This window comes from Acipenser ruthenus, chromosome 34, assembly GCF_902713425.1.
Source record: "Acipenser ruthenus chromosome 34, fAciRut3.2 maternal haplotype, whole genome shotgun sequence".
Taxonomy (NCBI): domain Eukaryota; kingdom Metazoa; phylum Chordata; class Actinopteri; order Acipenseriformes; family Acipenseridae; genus Acipenser; species Acipenser ruthenus.
This window is the reverse complement of record NC_081222.1, coordinates 7,550,666-7,566,771: the sequence shown is the minus strand read 5'-3', so window position 1 is coordinate 7,566,771 and position 16,106 is coordinate 7,550,666. Positions and strand designations below refer to the sequence as shown.

Below are 16,106 nucleotides of genomic sequence, written 5' to 3'. Positions count from 1 at the left end.
ATGCAGGTCATGGTGAGCTACATTTTTTATAGTTAGAATTTTGTATGTACATTACTGGTGGGGATTTACGTTAGTAACATACTTGCTAAGGGATAAGAATGTTACTCAGCCCCCTCATGTGGTCGCAATAGAGGAATATTGCCACTGTATAGGATTTCAAAGACCAGGTGCAGCGCCTCTACTAAATCTGTTGTGAGAACGCCAAGCAGACAATGTTTCAGACAACTTCAGTGTTAACACTAAAAAAGACCGAACTTTGCCAACTCGTATTAGTTTGATGTTGAGAAGTGCTCTGAACTGATCAAACTTATAGAAGTGTTACACAGTAATAAGTCTTGCCAGAGTTCATATTCATTAATTGATCTGTTGGTTTCTGGACAAGGACCATTTCAGATTGAACAGATTGCTCAAATGCTTCCAAATTTAAAATTGATAGTTCTAAGGTGGATAATTGAAAACCCTGTCCCCAGGACCGTGTTTTCAAAAGGTGCCAACATCTAACCCTAGCAGCACATGGTCAAACCCTGCCTAGCTCAACTCAGCGTGAAACCCAATCAATTTAAGATGGAAGCCTCAACTCCCATCAATAAGCAGAACCCTGTTGGTTGGTTCATTCATTCATTTCCTGCTTGCCAAGTGAAAAGCATAGCTGGCAATACAATCTCCAAGTATTTTTATTTCATTAAATTTATTTTTTACAGAAAGGTCTTCCGGTAATGAGAAAGAATAAAAAACAACAATAAATCAGTCCTTGCTCCAGATATGAAGTGCTGAGAAACCCCTCCATGCAGTCACACCGCAGGGTGCAGGATGCAGCTCTGCAGCAGCTGGAAGCCCCGACAGGGCAGTCTGATCAGTGTTGCCCAGGAGCAGAGCCCTCGGTGCGGAGGAGCAGTGGAAGGCATGGCTGGCCGGGGAGCAGAGCGAGTCTACAGGCAGTCCATGGAGTTTTCGGGCAGCAGGCCGAGGCCAGTGCCCTTGGTGGGAGCGCAGCTCGGGGGCAGCATGGTATTGGGTGTGGGGTCCACATTCTCCGCGTCCTCCATCTTGTCAGCACTGCCGTCCCAGTTGATGTGGAAGCGGGTGACTCGGGGATTGGAGGCCAGGATATTCCTCTGGAGCTGAGGAGGAGAAGGAGAGATTGTTTTTACACCTTCCTTCATGAAAAACAAAATGTATTTAACCAAAGGATATCCCAGTGGAGGCAGCTATGGTTTGGTTTAAGATTAAAGGTAGTGTATGTGAAACTAATATTGGTAAGAGATCTAGATTTACCTGCTGGTAGTTGGGTTTGAGAGGGGGGTTCTCGCGGAGCTCGGGGTCTGTGTACTCATTGTTCACGTAGTATCCCACCCGGATGAACTCCTGACCCCGGTAAGTGCAGGTGATGAGCACCACCGTCACCCCCACCGCATCGCTCTCCGGGATCAGTCCTGTGTTAGGAGCGTCCGCCTGCACCACACAAACACACACACGGGGTTACAAGACTCTCCAGAATACTGCCTGCACTCACACAGGGTTACAGAGCCCTCCAGGATACTGCTTACAGTAGGACAAAAGACGAATCCACTGTGCCATCCTCTATGTCCCAGCCACTTCCCTATTGTATATGGGCTGGGTTTTGATTTTAGGTTGCCCATGTGTGCGGTTATGAGATGTTTACAGGATGCCACAGCACATTAAAACTTCAGTTTTCAGAGGATATAAAAAATGAAATCCTTGTATTAGTTGTATTATTACTTGTACTGTGATACTTGAAATGTATTTGCTTATGATTGCAAGTCGCCCTGGATAAGGGCGTCTGCTAAGAAATAAATAATAATAATAATAATAATAATAATAATAATAATAATAAGTGATGGGGTGAATATTCAAACAAACTTCGGTACAAACAAATGCAGACCCGCCAACCTTGATTTTTTTTTTTTTTTTAGCACTCTTTCACGCTGACATCTCAGGGGGTCCAGGGGTCTTCCCCCAAAATTGTTTTAGGGTATAAAACAGCTAAATACTACACACACTGGTGAGTTTTGAGTATGAATTTTTCAGTAAAATAAATAAATAAATAAATAAATAAATAAATAAATAATAATGAGATTAGCTATGAGTGTTTCAGTTTAAATTTAATTTTGTTTACCTTAGTACAGATGAAACCTTTTTAAATTTATACCAACTGAAAATTATTTCAAGTACAGAAAATAGCAATTTTTGTAGTATAAGAACATAGTTTACAAAACGAGAGGAAGCCATTCGGCCCATCTTGCTCGTTTGGTTGTTAGTAGCTTATTAATCCCAGAATCTCATCAAGCAGCTTTTTGAAGGATCCTCAGCTTCAACAACATTACTGGGGAGCTGGTTTCAGACCCTCACAATTCTGTGTAAAAAAGTGCCTCCTATTTTCTGTTCTGAATGCCCCTTTATCTAATCTGCATTTGTGACCCCTGGTCCTTGTTTCTTTTTTCAGGTGTGTGTTTGTATTTTATTTACATTTCAATTTGTTTTATAACAAATTGAAATGTATAGGCTTCTAAAAGAGAAACAAAGCACTTTCAAAAAAAGATAAAAAAAAACAACTTGTAAATAGTCACTGAGTCAGCACCAAATGTAACAGCTATCCACAAAGTGAGTTGTTTGGAACAGAAAGGAATCCAACAGGTCAAACTGCACTTTCAGATTTCAACAATTAAAAGAGAATAAAAAAACAAAAGAAAGCCTGGACCATTCGTTTGTATTGAGCGCTTCATAAAAAGTTAATATCAGTAAGCATGTATTGGTAGTTCTGATATTACGTTAATATTATTACTTGTATGGTCGTTTTTTTCATAAATATTTAGCTATACAGTTAGTTAAACAGGATTATCCATATTGCTACATTAATGATCTTACTGAACTTCAATATCCTTGACTGTCAAAAAAAAAAAAAAAAAAGACAACAAAAGTACAAAAGGATAACATGTTTCCCTACTTTGCAGGCTATGAAATGGTTGGTTGTAAAGGTATGCATTTTATTATTTGATTGGAAAACTGGGTAAAAATCCGTACAACATAAGTAAATGTGAAGTAATGTTCTAATAAATTATTTTATACAGTACTTTATACACTATGTCTTCAGGAGAGGGCGGTGCTTGAAAACTATGTAATACAGAATTAGGCAGCAGTGTGGAGTAGTGGTTAGGGCTTTGGACTCTTGACCAGAGGGTCATGGGTTCAATCCCAGGTGGGGGGACACTGCTGCTGTACCCTTGAGCAAGGTACTTTACCTAGATTGCTCCAGTAAAAACCCAACTGTATAAATGGAGAATTGTATGTAAAAATAATGTGATATCTTGTAACAATTAAGGGTGACTGCTAAGAAATAAATAATAATAATAATAAAATCACAAACCAGCCGTTTATGACTTGTTTAAAGCACAATGAAACGGCATTTATCTACAATGTAATTGTATGCTACTTGCAAAGTAAACAGAAGCCTTACGTACCTTGTTAATGTTAATGCTGTGCTCATTTTTATAAAATCGAATTTTACTGACATCCCTCTATGGTAACAGGCGTTTGTGAAAAACGGGACAACGAGCCAAAAACAGAATATTAAAACTTAAATATTGTACTATATTATAATAAATGTTTGTACTTCCTCCCTCGTCATTCTCGTAAAATCCTCATTCAGCTGTATTTTCTTTTCATGCCATGCAGTTATCTAAACCGAGCACGTTTTATTTATTTATTTTAAAAACGCAAGTGGGTTTTTTCCCCCAGATACAAATGAATGCATAACTAATGCATTAATTAAAAAACAAAGGTACCGTAGACAGTTTGAAATAAACAATTTCCGCACAAGACACTTCACACTCCTCCACTGTGCCCGAAACTGGCAGCTGAAACACAAGCGAGTCAGCTCAACAAAGCCTGATAGGCTACAGTAGAATGGCAGTGATTATACAAAGAAACTGGGTGGTAGGAATTTCTATCAGTCAACCCACGATAACTTTTTTTTTTTTTTTTTTTTTTTTAAACGGAGGAGGTTGGATCGATAACTAAACTCAAAACCTGATTGGTTAATCTATCTTGCTTGCCTTGCCGTTAGATGCATCACTTTCTCTAACTACAGGCAACATCATAGACGATGAGCGAAATATGGGTTACGTGTTATTGCGTTTCATCTCTGATAAAAGCGTACCCGCGTATTACCAACTCAAAATGCGTAGCGGATACGCAAAATGCGTAGAGGTTAGCAGGTCTGCAAATGCTTGAAATGCATTTGGATTTGTACAGAACTTATAAATGTATCAAAAACAGATCATTCTAAGGAAACCGATGCATAAATGACATCTACAGTAAATAACACATTCTACTGCACAGAACAGTGTTTGTGTCCTCTCCCAGGTCATTTAATAACACACATTCTACTGCACAGAACAGTGTTTGTGTCCTCTCCCAGGTCACTTAATAACACACATTCTACTGCACAGAACAGCGTTTAGTACTCTATTAGGATGCTCAGCCTGTAAGATGAGGACTTTTCTAGGTTGTTACTCAATATTCAATAGCTATTTTTAGTTCATGCAGGGGTGGGGGTGGGCTGGTCAGGATTGTAAGCAGTGTCCCTTTGGTTGTTGAGCAACGTAGCGATTAGAACTATAAAACTGTATTCTAGTAACACCCAAAGCCATAGTTGCATCATAATTGGTGGACTGTTGCAGGTAAAACGGTGACCCACATATACAAGCGCAGCTCCCTCTGCAGGCTATTAAATAGTTACTACTAACTACGAAAAAAACAACGTTGCTAGATTTTAAAAAAAAAAAGACGGGTTTGTAAGAAGACTTCTGCACCTATATACAAAAGGACCAATTGGTGGCCTTTCCTTTCGAAATTTGGATTAAAAAGCTTAACGTTTCGGTCCCACTGTCCAGCAATTTCACTTATTTTGTGTTGATTGCTGCTTTTCTTAGACTCGGTGGAGAACAGCGATCCACACAAACGAATGGTAAATGAGCCCAATCAGCACCAATGACCCTCACCTGTTTGTCAGCAGCTGATTTCTGTGGAGAGCTCAATCCCAGTAATCACATACTCTCTTCGGGCAGCTCTGCTTTGAAGGAACTTGCCCTTTAGGCTCCAGCTGTATGTATGGTACTGTCCTAATCACCCCACCCCCTGTACTAACAGCACAGCTCACCCACCTGGAACACAAACATGTGCCTCCCTGCTGGGACCGGGCCCACCAGGACCGAATCCAGAACCTGATCGTACTCTTCGCTCTCCGCTGAGCCCACATAGATGATCTTCCACTCCAGGTCTGCAAACACACAACACAAAACACAGGCATGTGAGCAGAGTGGGACTCTGCAAAGTAAGGATGGGTGCAAGACAGCACATAAGCCAAAAGTACATTAAAATCCTTCTGTACTAACATTTTTAGATGTAGAAGACTTAACTTTAATAGCTACATTTCTCTAATATTTAAAGTGTGTCCTGTCTGATTCTTCATGGTTTCTGCTTATATTATTTGTAGTGCTAGGACGAACATGGTATTTTTATGTTCGGCCGAGATTTAGATATTCTTTAGTTTGCAAGGTAATAAAAGCCATTAAAATGTAACGTTATTTAAAGTTGAAAAATATTCAAGGAGCGTGAACATCGTATTACTTTGCATTACCGCTGCCCTTGAATAAGCGCCACACTCAGATATCAGATTTGTAATAGATGCCGCTCTCAATAATGAAACATGTACATTTTTTCCCCTACCCCAGCTCAGATAAATGCAGCACTTCATAAAGAAACGAAACACAGTATGGCAAAACATTACAAATAGAAACACAATTAAATTGAATAAACTTGAATAAAATCTACTTAAAAAGAATACAACTACACACTGGAGCATGCCTGTATTTCTGTAAAGTTTATGGAACCCAAACAAAAAAAAAAAAAAAAAAAAAAAAAAAGAGAATACCATCGGTACGCAGCACTATGTAGTGATACTGGTGTAGAAGTAAACGCAGCAGCACTAATATATATGAATTAGCAAGAAAAGGAATACATTTAGGTGTAATGCAGGAGCTGTAAGATTATTAAAGTTTCTGAAATGCATTTTTTTTGGTTGTATGCACGGTACTTTGGCTAATAAGAGACGCTGCAGAATTCTGACCACACAGGAAGTTCGGAGTGTGGGGGGGTGTAGCGTTTGAATGTGAGTGGGGAGCAGAAGATAGTGTAGCTCTCTGTTTTTCATTGGGGACATCACTTCAAGCAGCTCAGATCCCATTGCTCTGGTTTGAGATCAAGGTAGCGATGAGCTTCTTGTGTGTCATTTCGGTCACTCAGTACTGCAGATAAACGGCTATCTGTGTTTGGAAAGCCACTCCATCATATAGCAGGTTGCATTCCATCTCCTTGGCAAGTCTTGCATAGGCACTTCTATGCAGAGACCAAACTGCTCTGGACGCCAGTGTAGTTCAGCCCGTGCTGTAGAACTCATTTTTAAAGTGGCCAAACGACCTTCGACACACAAATAATACGATCAAATCTCCTTTACCGACACCAGACCTTTGTGAATTAAAAGTTGTAAACTGTGCCCCCACCCCCCCACAGCAGTTAAGCCCATGTTTTCTGTCATGAGTTACCCGTAATTACTGCAACTATTATAGATAGGGGGATTGCAAACTCTGACAGTATATCCTCCAGGTGTTGCTGCAGATTCACAGCAGTGTGGCTCAGTCTCTGCAATCAGTTTTGTAGCTAGAAGTTCAGGTTTGTAAGCGCCACTTACCATTTATGTAGTGGCAAATTAGTCATGTATGACTCATTTTCTAGACTTGTTCAGGTATCTGTTGCCAGGGTAAGAAAAGCCACATTTTCCTGCTCGGACTTAAATGCTTTTTTTCTATTAGTGTGCTGCCATTGAATCATTTTTGTAACCATTTTGAGAGATGGTACCTTGTACACTGGTTCAAGGTTACATAGCAGGTCAATGAAAGGTTCGTCTTCAACAATACCAAGTGGACATATTCCCTGTACAAGGAAGCGGATTACCTTGCATGTTGTTCCATCCTTGCATGATTGTGTCAGTGGAGTTTGTTTTTTTGCAGAGTCAGCAATGGTCTCCTGCTTTATCTGGTTCTTTGTAAAGTGCAGCATACAGCTGTTTCACATGCTCGCACAAACTGGTAACCATGATAACGAGTCGCTTTGTGCAGATTTTACATTCCACAGCACTTTATTCATTTTTTTTTTTTCAAGAAATCCCACACATCTGACGGAGCCCTTATCCCACTTGCCATCACTGAAGCGATCGCACAACGCCTGGTAACGTAGTGAGTAGGCGCTAGACCAAACACGTTGTGATGCAGATTTCCGTTTTCTTTCAATGACGTAATTTCTGTCGACACCAACATTACTTTTTACCTTCAGAAAAGAAAGTATTACTTTGCTAGTTTAGTAACTGTCGTGCAAATTCTGGTAAGGTGGTACAGTATATCGGTACAGTCAGTGGTGTAGTGGTAAATAAAGTGGGGAACTCCCGTTTGGTGCTCGAGGACAGGCAGCGGCACGGTAGGAACTTAGGTTGACCATTGTTTCTGTTTTTTCATTGGTTTGGAGGACAACTGTTTGAAGAATGATTTTGGTTTTGTAAATAGCACAAACTAGAGTCTTCAAGACATTAGAAATGTCAGAACAGGGGGGCTCCCGAGTGGTGCATCCAGTAAAAGCACTCCGCGCGGAGTGCAGGATGCGCCCTATAGCCTGGAGATCTCAAGTCTGAATCCAGGGTATGTCACAGCCGATCGTGACCGGGAGTTCCTAGGGGGCGGCACACAATTGGCCGAGCGCTGCCCCGGTAGGGAGGGCTTAGGTCGGCAGGGGAATCCACGGCTCACCGCGCATCAGCGACCCCTGTGGTCAATAGGGCGCCTGTGGTTCTGCAGTGGAGCTGCCAGATCTGTGTTGTCCTCCGGCACTGTAGGTCTGGTGGCATCGCTGTGGATCCGCAGTGCGAAAAAATGACAGCTTGGCAGGAGCACGTTTCGGAGAACGCGTGCTCCAGCCGCCGTTTCCCTAGCACCTACACACAAACATTTTAAAAAGTGTTTACGTCCCACCCCCAATCAATTCTGATTGGCTAGCTGTGGAAGAAGCTGATCTTCTATTGGTTACAAAGAAACCCAGAAATGGCTGCCAAGAGAGCCTCTGGCAAGGCAAATAATCTTAAGGTATTATTTATGTTTTTGTAAATTAGCAAAAAAGTGATGTTGCTTTCTTAACACATGAACCTGACATTTAAATGCAGGAATCTAGTAAAGATAGCAGATTAGAAAAAATTGTGCGGTGTAATTTGTAACAATTCGTGGTCAATCTACTTGTTGGGATGTTATATATGTTTATTGTTTAGAAGCATTTTAAGACAAACTTTCCCTGTTTAAAAAATGTAATGATTTTTTTCTTTCGATTTTAGTGTTGTTAACCTAGTTTGCTATATACCATATTTTTTTTTTAGATTTAAATGCTATTAAAAAACAAAAAACATTCGCTAGAGTGCAGGATGCGCTCTATAGCCTGGACGTCGCCGGTTCGAGTCCAGGCTATTCCACAGCCGACCGTGGACGGGAGCTCCCAGGGGGCGGCGCTCAATTGGCTGAGCGTCATCCGGGGGGAGGGAGGGTTAGGTCGGCCAGGGTGTCCTCGGCTCACCGCGCACCAGCGACCCCTGTAGTCTGGCCGGGCGCCTGCGGGCTTGCCTGTAAGCTGCCCAGAGCTGCGTTGTCCTCCGACGCTGTAGCTCTGAGGCGGCTGCACGGTGAGTCTGCAGAGTGTAAAGAAGCGGGCGGCTGACGGCACACGCTTCGGAGGACAGCGTGTGTCCATCCTCGCCCCTCCCGAGTCAGCGCAGGGGTGGTAGCGGTGAGTTGAGCCTAAAAATAATTGGGCATTTCAAATTGGGGAGAAAATAATAAAAACTAATTGCCAACGACTAAATTAAAAAAAAAAATAAAAAAAATAAAAAAAACACACATTAGTGATATTAGTTATTTATTGGACTTGCACAATCCATCGATTTGTCAAACTATTAAAACATGAAGATTGACAAGTATGTTTACAATGATAGAAATAAAATGCTTATACATGACATTATCTGTACAATGTTTATTTATTTTAAATAAAACAGCCTGTAAATCTCATGGCAATGTTTTTATGTATTAATTAATGTATTTGTAGTGAGAGTCGTGCAGGAAATATTATAAGCAATCACTTGATGGAGCAGGCACAGACATGTACAAGAACCATCGTTATTACAAACTTGGTTTATACAGGAATGTCACTCCCAACATGGACTTGGACTCAGTGCCAACATCTAACTGAAATACTCAGGAGGCTACTTTCAAGTGGGACACCCTGTAATATCGCACTGACGTGATGTAGCTTGATGCACAGGCTCGCAGAGATCCTGAATTTACAAAACAGAAGTACTCTGTCGAAACTGACGGGTTTCATTTGTTGTTCTGCCAGTAGCAGTATCACTGCTAGAAAGCGTGCGTTATGCTTTTGGTTAGATCTGCACAAACAGATTATTTCATTATTCGCATTTAGCTCTGCACAGGAAAGCTTCATTGGTGTTGCTCAGCTAATTTACCATTGCAAGTGAAACGTGTGAAGAAACAGCTGCTTGGAAGTGTGTGGATCTCTGTTGTCCAGAGTCCAAGAAAAGCAGCAAATCACAAGTCCAAGCACCTGTTTCTTCACTTGAATGCGGTACACTTGCCGAATCAACACCAGTGACCTTCACCTGCTTGTCAGCATGTCATTTCTGGAGAGCTCAATCAGAATAATCAGTTTGTGCAGCTCTACTGCTTTTGGTCTTGTATCACAATACAAACCATGCATACCTCTGTTACAATAAGAGACATCATGCAAAAAAAGATAAAGCGATGATTCGTGACTTGGAGTGGGTTAGAGTACTCAAAATAATTAGAATTACTCGAGCACTAATTTATTACTTGAGTACTCGAAAAAATGTAAATAACATCTCTTCATGAATGCAAGTTCAATATATTGTAGTGACCCAGTCAGTTCAGGTTGGCAGACTTGTTTCATCTGGTCCTGTGAATTCAAGTTATCTGTATTGTTCCGGGGTGGGACCATACCACTAGTTTCGATAGTGTGGGTGGGTGTGTGTGTGAGCCGCTGCTGGGTGTGGACCATGTCATCTAGACGCCCTTGCCCTGCTCCCCCCCCCCATGAGACTAGTGGTCCGCTCTTTTCTCTGTGTGAGGGGACTGCTAGAGCCAGAACGTGTGTGTGAGTGTGTGTGTGTGTGTGTGTGTGTGTGTGTGTGAGTGTGTGTGAGTGTGTGTGAGTGTGTGTGAGTGTGTGTGTGTGTGAGTGTGTGTGTGTGAGTGTGTGTGAGTGTGTGTGTGTGTGTGTGTGTGTGTCTGTGTGTGTGTGTGTGAGTGTGTGTGTCTGTGTGTGTGTGTGTGTGTGTGTGTGTGTGTGTGTGTGTGTGTGTGTGTGTGTGTGTGTGTGTGTGTAATACAGCGAGTGAGTTTTTAGTATAGAGACAGGAAGGAAGGATTTATTGTTTTTGTGGTGTGGTCCTTACCCAAACACAGACCCTGTTTAATTAATAAAGTAGTTTCATTAGGGCCTGAATCCCGTCTCCGTCTCCTGCTTTGAGCCTCAAGACCAGGGGTCATTACAATATTTTATTCAAATAAATAAATAAAAGTAGTGCTCGATATTTTAAGTGCCGCGAGACTATTCTCTTGTACGTGATTCTCGGCCGCTATCTTTAAGGATTATAGAAACTCAGTACACTGCAGTACTTAAACAGTTTTGAAAAACAACAACAACATTTTGCTTTAACTCTTAAAACTCAACCCCATTTATTTTGGGGCACCACCGCACCGAAGGTTATGCACATATTACTCAGGCACCGTAAAAACCACCTACCGGGTTCATGGAACTACAATCGCCTGAAGTTAAGCCTCTCATCATGTGACAGCGTTCACAGCTCAGGTTTCGTTTTGAGTCTATTGCTCCATTGTAGCAGCAAAGGGGCGGTATCGTTGGAAAGCTTAGCTCAGGCTCAGCCCTATGGCAAAAAATGCAGTTTTGCATATTCCCCCCTAAAATTTTGGAACCCCCCCCCCCCCCCCCCCCCTGGCTGCAGCATAGGGGGGAAAACCCCCCAGCACACAAAAGTGAAATTCAAGCCCTGCTGTTGTTATCTCTACTGTACCTGGCTGCCATCAATTCCTTCATTTTGTACAAGGAATGCACCAGGGTAAATATCAGTAGGAGAGATTTCATCTTGAAGCTAACCACAGCGCTTCAGAAGAAACATTTCCATCAGAAAACTGCAAAGCTGCAGCTCAACGTGTCATTCTGTGCAGCACAGCATGACACACTCAACAGCTAACACATGTTACTTTCGTTTAAAATTAAAAACTACTTTCATTTTTACAGTTTTGTATGTAAATATACCTGTTTACACACTAGTTTCTTTTGAAATGTTTATTTTATTATATTTTTCATTTTTTGAAGTAGTGCTTTATATGTGGCAAGTTAGAAAATAAACCCTTTTATGTTTAATTGTTCATTTAAATACGGCGTTTCAGCTGTGCAGTGTTAGATATGATGTGCTTGAATAAAATGTTCGAGTTGTATCGGATAGTTGTCTCATTTTAATATTGATGTTTAAAATGTAACCATCATAGTGACTGCCGGCAGCGGTTTTAGGTATAACCGCGGCGGTTCTAGTGTTAACGTGGTAATTTGTGGCGCATATGAAATAATATTGTCTGGCATTAGGTTTGAGTACTCGATTAACGTTCGAGTACTCGAGCACCAAATTACTTGAAATTCCCACCCCTATTCGTTACAGCACTGCCAACTCACTGAAATGTATGAATATGTTTAGACCACCACCAAATAAATATTCATAAAGAAAAATCTTAAGTCTGGTCTACAGAAACAGTTAATTTAACTGTCAGTGACACACACTCCCTGCCAGGCTGTAAATACAACAGCAATGAAGAGAGACGACCACCATGGCCTAGATCCACAGGACGCACATAGAAAGACGCCAGTTTGACATGCAGAGTGGCACCTTTATATAACTGCACAGTCTGATAGGCAGTAACTTGGTAATACAGTAGACTCCGGAGAACACCCCTCGGGAAGCACGCAAAGTGTTCTTGTAGCCAAAGTGTTCTCCAAGACGGAGTGAGCCACTACAAAATCAATCATGAAATATAAATGTGTTACCTATCATGATGCACATGCATCAACACATGAAATGAACCAAGTAAAAGAAAAGCAATAGGCAAGTGTATTAATAAACTATACTAATAAACTAACATTAATAAAAACTGTCAAATGAACACTGCACGCTACAAAATGCAGCAGCAATACAGAAGACATGCACCTTATTTAACAGAATGGTGAAGCAACTCACCAGAACTTTGTGTAGCAAGAGATACAACTGCGCATTCCGCCTTTACATGCCCTTTTGTATTGATGAGGTGTTCCCGTGGAAATTGGAATAAAAAACAAGTCAATGATATGACGCCGGTTCTATAAAGACTGAATAAACCAATCTGTGTGCCTCAAGACACTCTCACGAGGACAAGTCAGTTTTGAAAAGGCTGAATAAACCATTTCAATTTGAGATTGATGATGATGATGAGTTATCAGGTTACAAAACAGAACTGCATCAGTGAATGAATCGCTAGCGGAGACAAAAAGGTGTTCTTTTAAGCGGTTCCTGTTCCTTTAGCCAGAGCATTTACGAGAAAAATCTATATCACCACAAGGGTGTTCCTTTAGGTGAAGTGTTCTCTTAGGAGGTATTCCTATACGCGGAGACTGCTGTGTGTCCAGTTATGACAACGGGACTGGCGCTTAACTTGACGTGTATCAATGGGACCCGCTGACGGACAGTCAGCTTCAGAGGGCACTGCAGACATACGCAATGAAAGAGACTTAATCAAAACAAGTTTACCTGAAAATATTCTTCTAAACAACTGAAGGTGTAAGTGCAGGGCAGGGGGGATCTTCACAGAGCTGTGAGGCTGAGACAGGCCACCTGGGGCTTCACATCCTTCAGGCTGGGTTCAAATCAGGAGGAGCTGTAGCTCCAGATTAATGCCTAAAGCTTTTGAGCTGAAACTGGTACCATTGTACAAAAAAGGGTCAGGGCAACACATTTTATTTTGTATCTATTTCAATTACATTTATTTGTGGCAGGCACTGCTGCAATTGTGACATTGAGATAATAAACGGACACAAATGAAGTGTTTTTTTTTTTATTTATTTAATTGCAAACTGAAATCTGCAGTGTTATATCAAAACGCACTAATTAATGTGTCTGCCAAATATCTACAGCATGTATCCATCTAGCTGGTTCCTCGCACTAACTGACGCAACACCCCCCTTTTAATGAACCTGCTCGCTTCACTCTGGACCTTGTGACAGAAGCACTGCGATCCCAAGGGCACCCGGTCAAGAAGGGGGCCTTAGCATTTTCTAAAAACGTGTACTTACAGTATTATCGTTTTAACCCACAAACAGAAAATAATTTAGCAGATGTTTTATTAATACATGTCCGCTCCATATGTTTTATTAATATATGTCTCATTTACCATTTGTTACATACAAATATATTTGCTCTACCGATTCACAACAATGAAAATCTAAATCCAACTCCGTCTAATTCCTGTTGCTCCCGCAATTTCTGCTCTGACAAAAGGCGACTGTTTCTGCAGCCAGAGTCGTCTTCCATCCAATCGGGTACAGAAGAGCTCAGAGAGGGCGTGCCCCAGTGTCACTCCCGACCTGTAAACATGAGGGGGCGCGGTTTACACTATTTTTCGGTCGCTTGTGTGAAGTGCCCGCCGGCGCCAAAATTCAAACACATTTCCCACTAAAATATGTTTTGAATTAAAAGGATTTCTATATGTGGGAAAGGCCTAGTAAAACTAACAACGACTGTTAAGCAAGAAATACCCACAATTCGTTTTTTAAAAGCACAAGCAGCAAGCTATTTGCAAGTCAAGTTAATATTCACAATTACAAAGACTCTAATATAAAAATACAATGAAGTCAGCGCTATGTTGCCCAAGAACTTGCCGGCAATTATTATATTACCGGTATATAACTGCACACAGACCAGAAAGCAGTTTAAACTACAAACAAAGCAAAAATCGTTCTACCCAAACCTCGCTAGCTTTGCACTTCCCCAAAACAGCAGGATTACATTAAAAAACAAAACAAACAATAATAAATAAAACAGAAACAAACAAAATCACGCGTGGGTCAATTAAAAAAGTACCTAAATTTAACAATTCGTCTTCTATAGACATAGCCATTCTGCAAGAGAAACGCATAGATGGACATTTATGTTTCTATACACTATATAGAAACATACATTTATAGTACATGAGGTTTAAATGCATAGGGATTTTAAAAAGAAGCGGGGAACAGGCGCACAGATATCATCCAGTACTACACCCCTCCCCCATAGCTGACGAGGAGTACAGCACTCTTTAGCTATCGACCCCAAGCACTTAAGTTGAATTACAATAAACACTGCCAATTACAAAACGAGCATAAAATAAAATTAAAAAGCACACAAGTCTACAGCGATGTGAACCTCTTACCTTCCGGCAGGTCTTCCATACATTCGAATGTCATCTCGAACTGGAACGGGTTCCCGAAGGGGCTCGGGTTATCCAGAACCGCCACATTCAACACTTGCACCTTCGCCATTTCTGTTGCTGTGACCGAGTGCTGTGAAAGAACCGAGGCGTGCCGTGCCAAGCCGCTCTACTACTACGAGAGTACAAACAATAATATTTCCCGCCGGAGAGGAAAACAAGAAAACCTGCCTCGTTTCTATAATTCACCAAGAGGACAGCCGAATAAACAGTGCTGTGAATCCGTCTCTGGGATTCCGAATGCGGGGTCCTTTATAAAGACTGAACAAAGAGGAGGCAAACATAAAACACAAGAGTTTTAGTTTCAGTTAAAGTCCCGGCTGGTATTCGTCATTTTCTGCCTTCCGCCTCACTCCACGGGGATGTTAAATGTTGGAAAGGGTCACACACTTTCGCCAAAACACAGTTCAAAGTCTCCTCCGATGTATTTCGGCCCCTGCGCCGGTGACCCGTTTGCAGATCTGCTGGGTTTAATACAGGTTCTCCCGCCAGCCTGTTTAGAAACACCTCTGTCGGACCGCGAGGAGCTCAGAATGGGCTCGTTTAGGATTGGTCGGGTGACGGGGCAGGACCCAGAAAATCTCTTATCGGATTGGCTGAGAGCGCTCAAGTATAATAAAAAAGACAACAGGAAGCTGTTCTGCATCCTTCCGCTGGGACATTAGTAGTCTCTGCTAAAATAGAAACAAAACAGGAAAACGTTACACAGTGTAACATATCAGTGGAAATGTTAACCGGCTACAGGCCGACGATTTGGCTTCGCATCTTTGGTTTCATAATAAACTAAAAAGTAATTTTACATAATAGTACTGCAGATACAATACAATAACATACAATTCATGTAGTTGTTCCAAGTCTTAGATAGGCACACCTGAGCCTGTTACCAACTTTGTGGCAATTAACTTCATAGTATATTTCAGTCCCTGACTGTTAGATTATCCCAAATATATTCTACAATTGGAACCCATCCAATATCTCAAATGTGCACCAAAAGGAGTACTTTTTCTGTATATTTAATGCCAGCATTTAGAGTCCATGCCAATAAGATTTTATTTTTTTAAAAAAATGCATTTAGAGAAAGAAAATATTTGAATTTGTTAAAATATTTGTTTAGCACATTTAGAGTTGGTCACACAGACCCTGGCTGTCCCTAAGGTAACATTAGGTAGTCTTTAGAGCTGATCAGTGTCTGTGAAACCAGCTATTGTAGTGTTACCTAATGCTACTGGCAGATCAGCTTGACACTTCACTGAGCAGTAGCAAACAAACTGGACTGCTTTCTGTCGAAGTACACAGAGGGATAAACCAGAAAGCCATTCATCATATTTTATTGTTAAATTGGACATGGATTGCGGGACACCTTTTTTATGTGTCAACAAGGTTGTTCTAAAACAG

At 41.3% G+C, this 16,106-nt stretch overlaps 1 protein-coding gene across 1 annotated transcript; it reads right to left on the bottom strand.

Annotated features, from left to right (window-relative positions):
• Positions 1-656: 656 nt before the first annotated feature.
• Positions 657-15,285, bottom strand: LOC117966834 (histone chaperone asf1b-B). The gene is made up of 4 exons (XM_034913563.2): positions 14,655-15,285; positions 5,184-5,299; positions 1,276-1,452; positions 657-1,121 (listed from the first exon to the last, which is right to left on the bottom strand). The coding sequence occupies exons 1-4, from the start codon at positions 14,761-14,763 to the stop codon at positions 930-932; spliced, it is 594 nt and encodes a 197-aa protein (XP_034769454.1). The 5' UTR covers positions 14,764-15,285; the 3' UTR covers positions 657-929.
• Positions 15,286-16,106: the final 821 nt, after the last annotated feature.

Coding starts and splice junctions, on each gene's coding strand:
- LOC117966834 (XM_034913563.2), bottom strand. CDS start 14,763: ATGGCGAAGGTGCAAGTGTTGAATGTGGCGGTTCTGGATAACCCGAGC. Junction 5,300..14,654: donor TATGGAAGACCTGCCGGAAG/GTAAGAGGTTCA, acceptor GTGTGTTTGCAG/ACCTGGAGTGGAAGATCATC. Junction 1,122..1,275: donor TCAAACCCAACTACCAGCAG/GTAAATCTAGAT, acceptor TCTCCTCCTCAG/CTCCAGAGGAATATCCTGGC.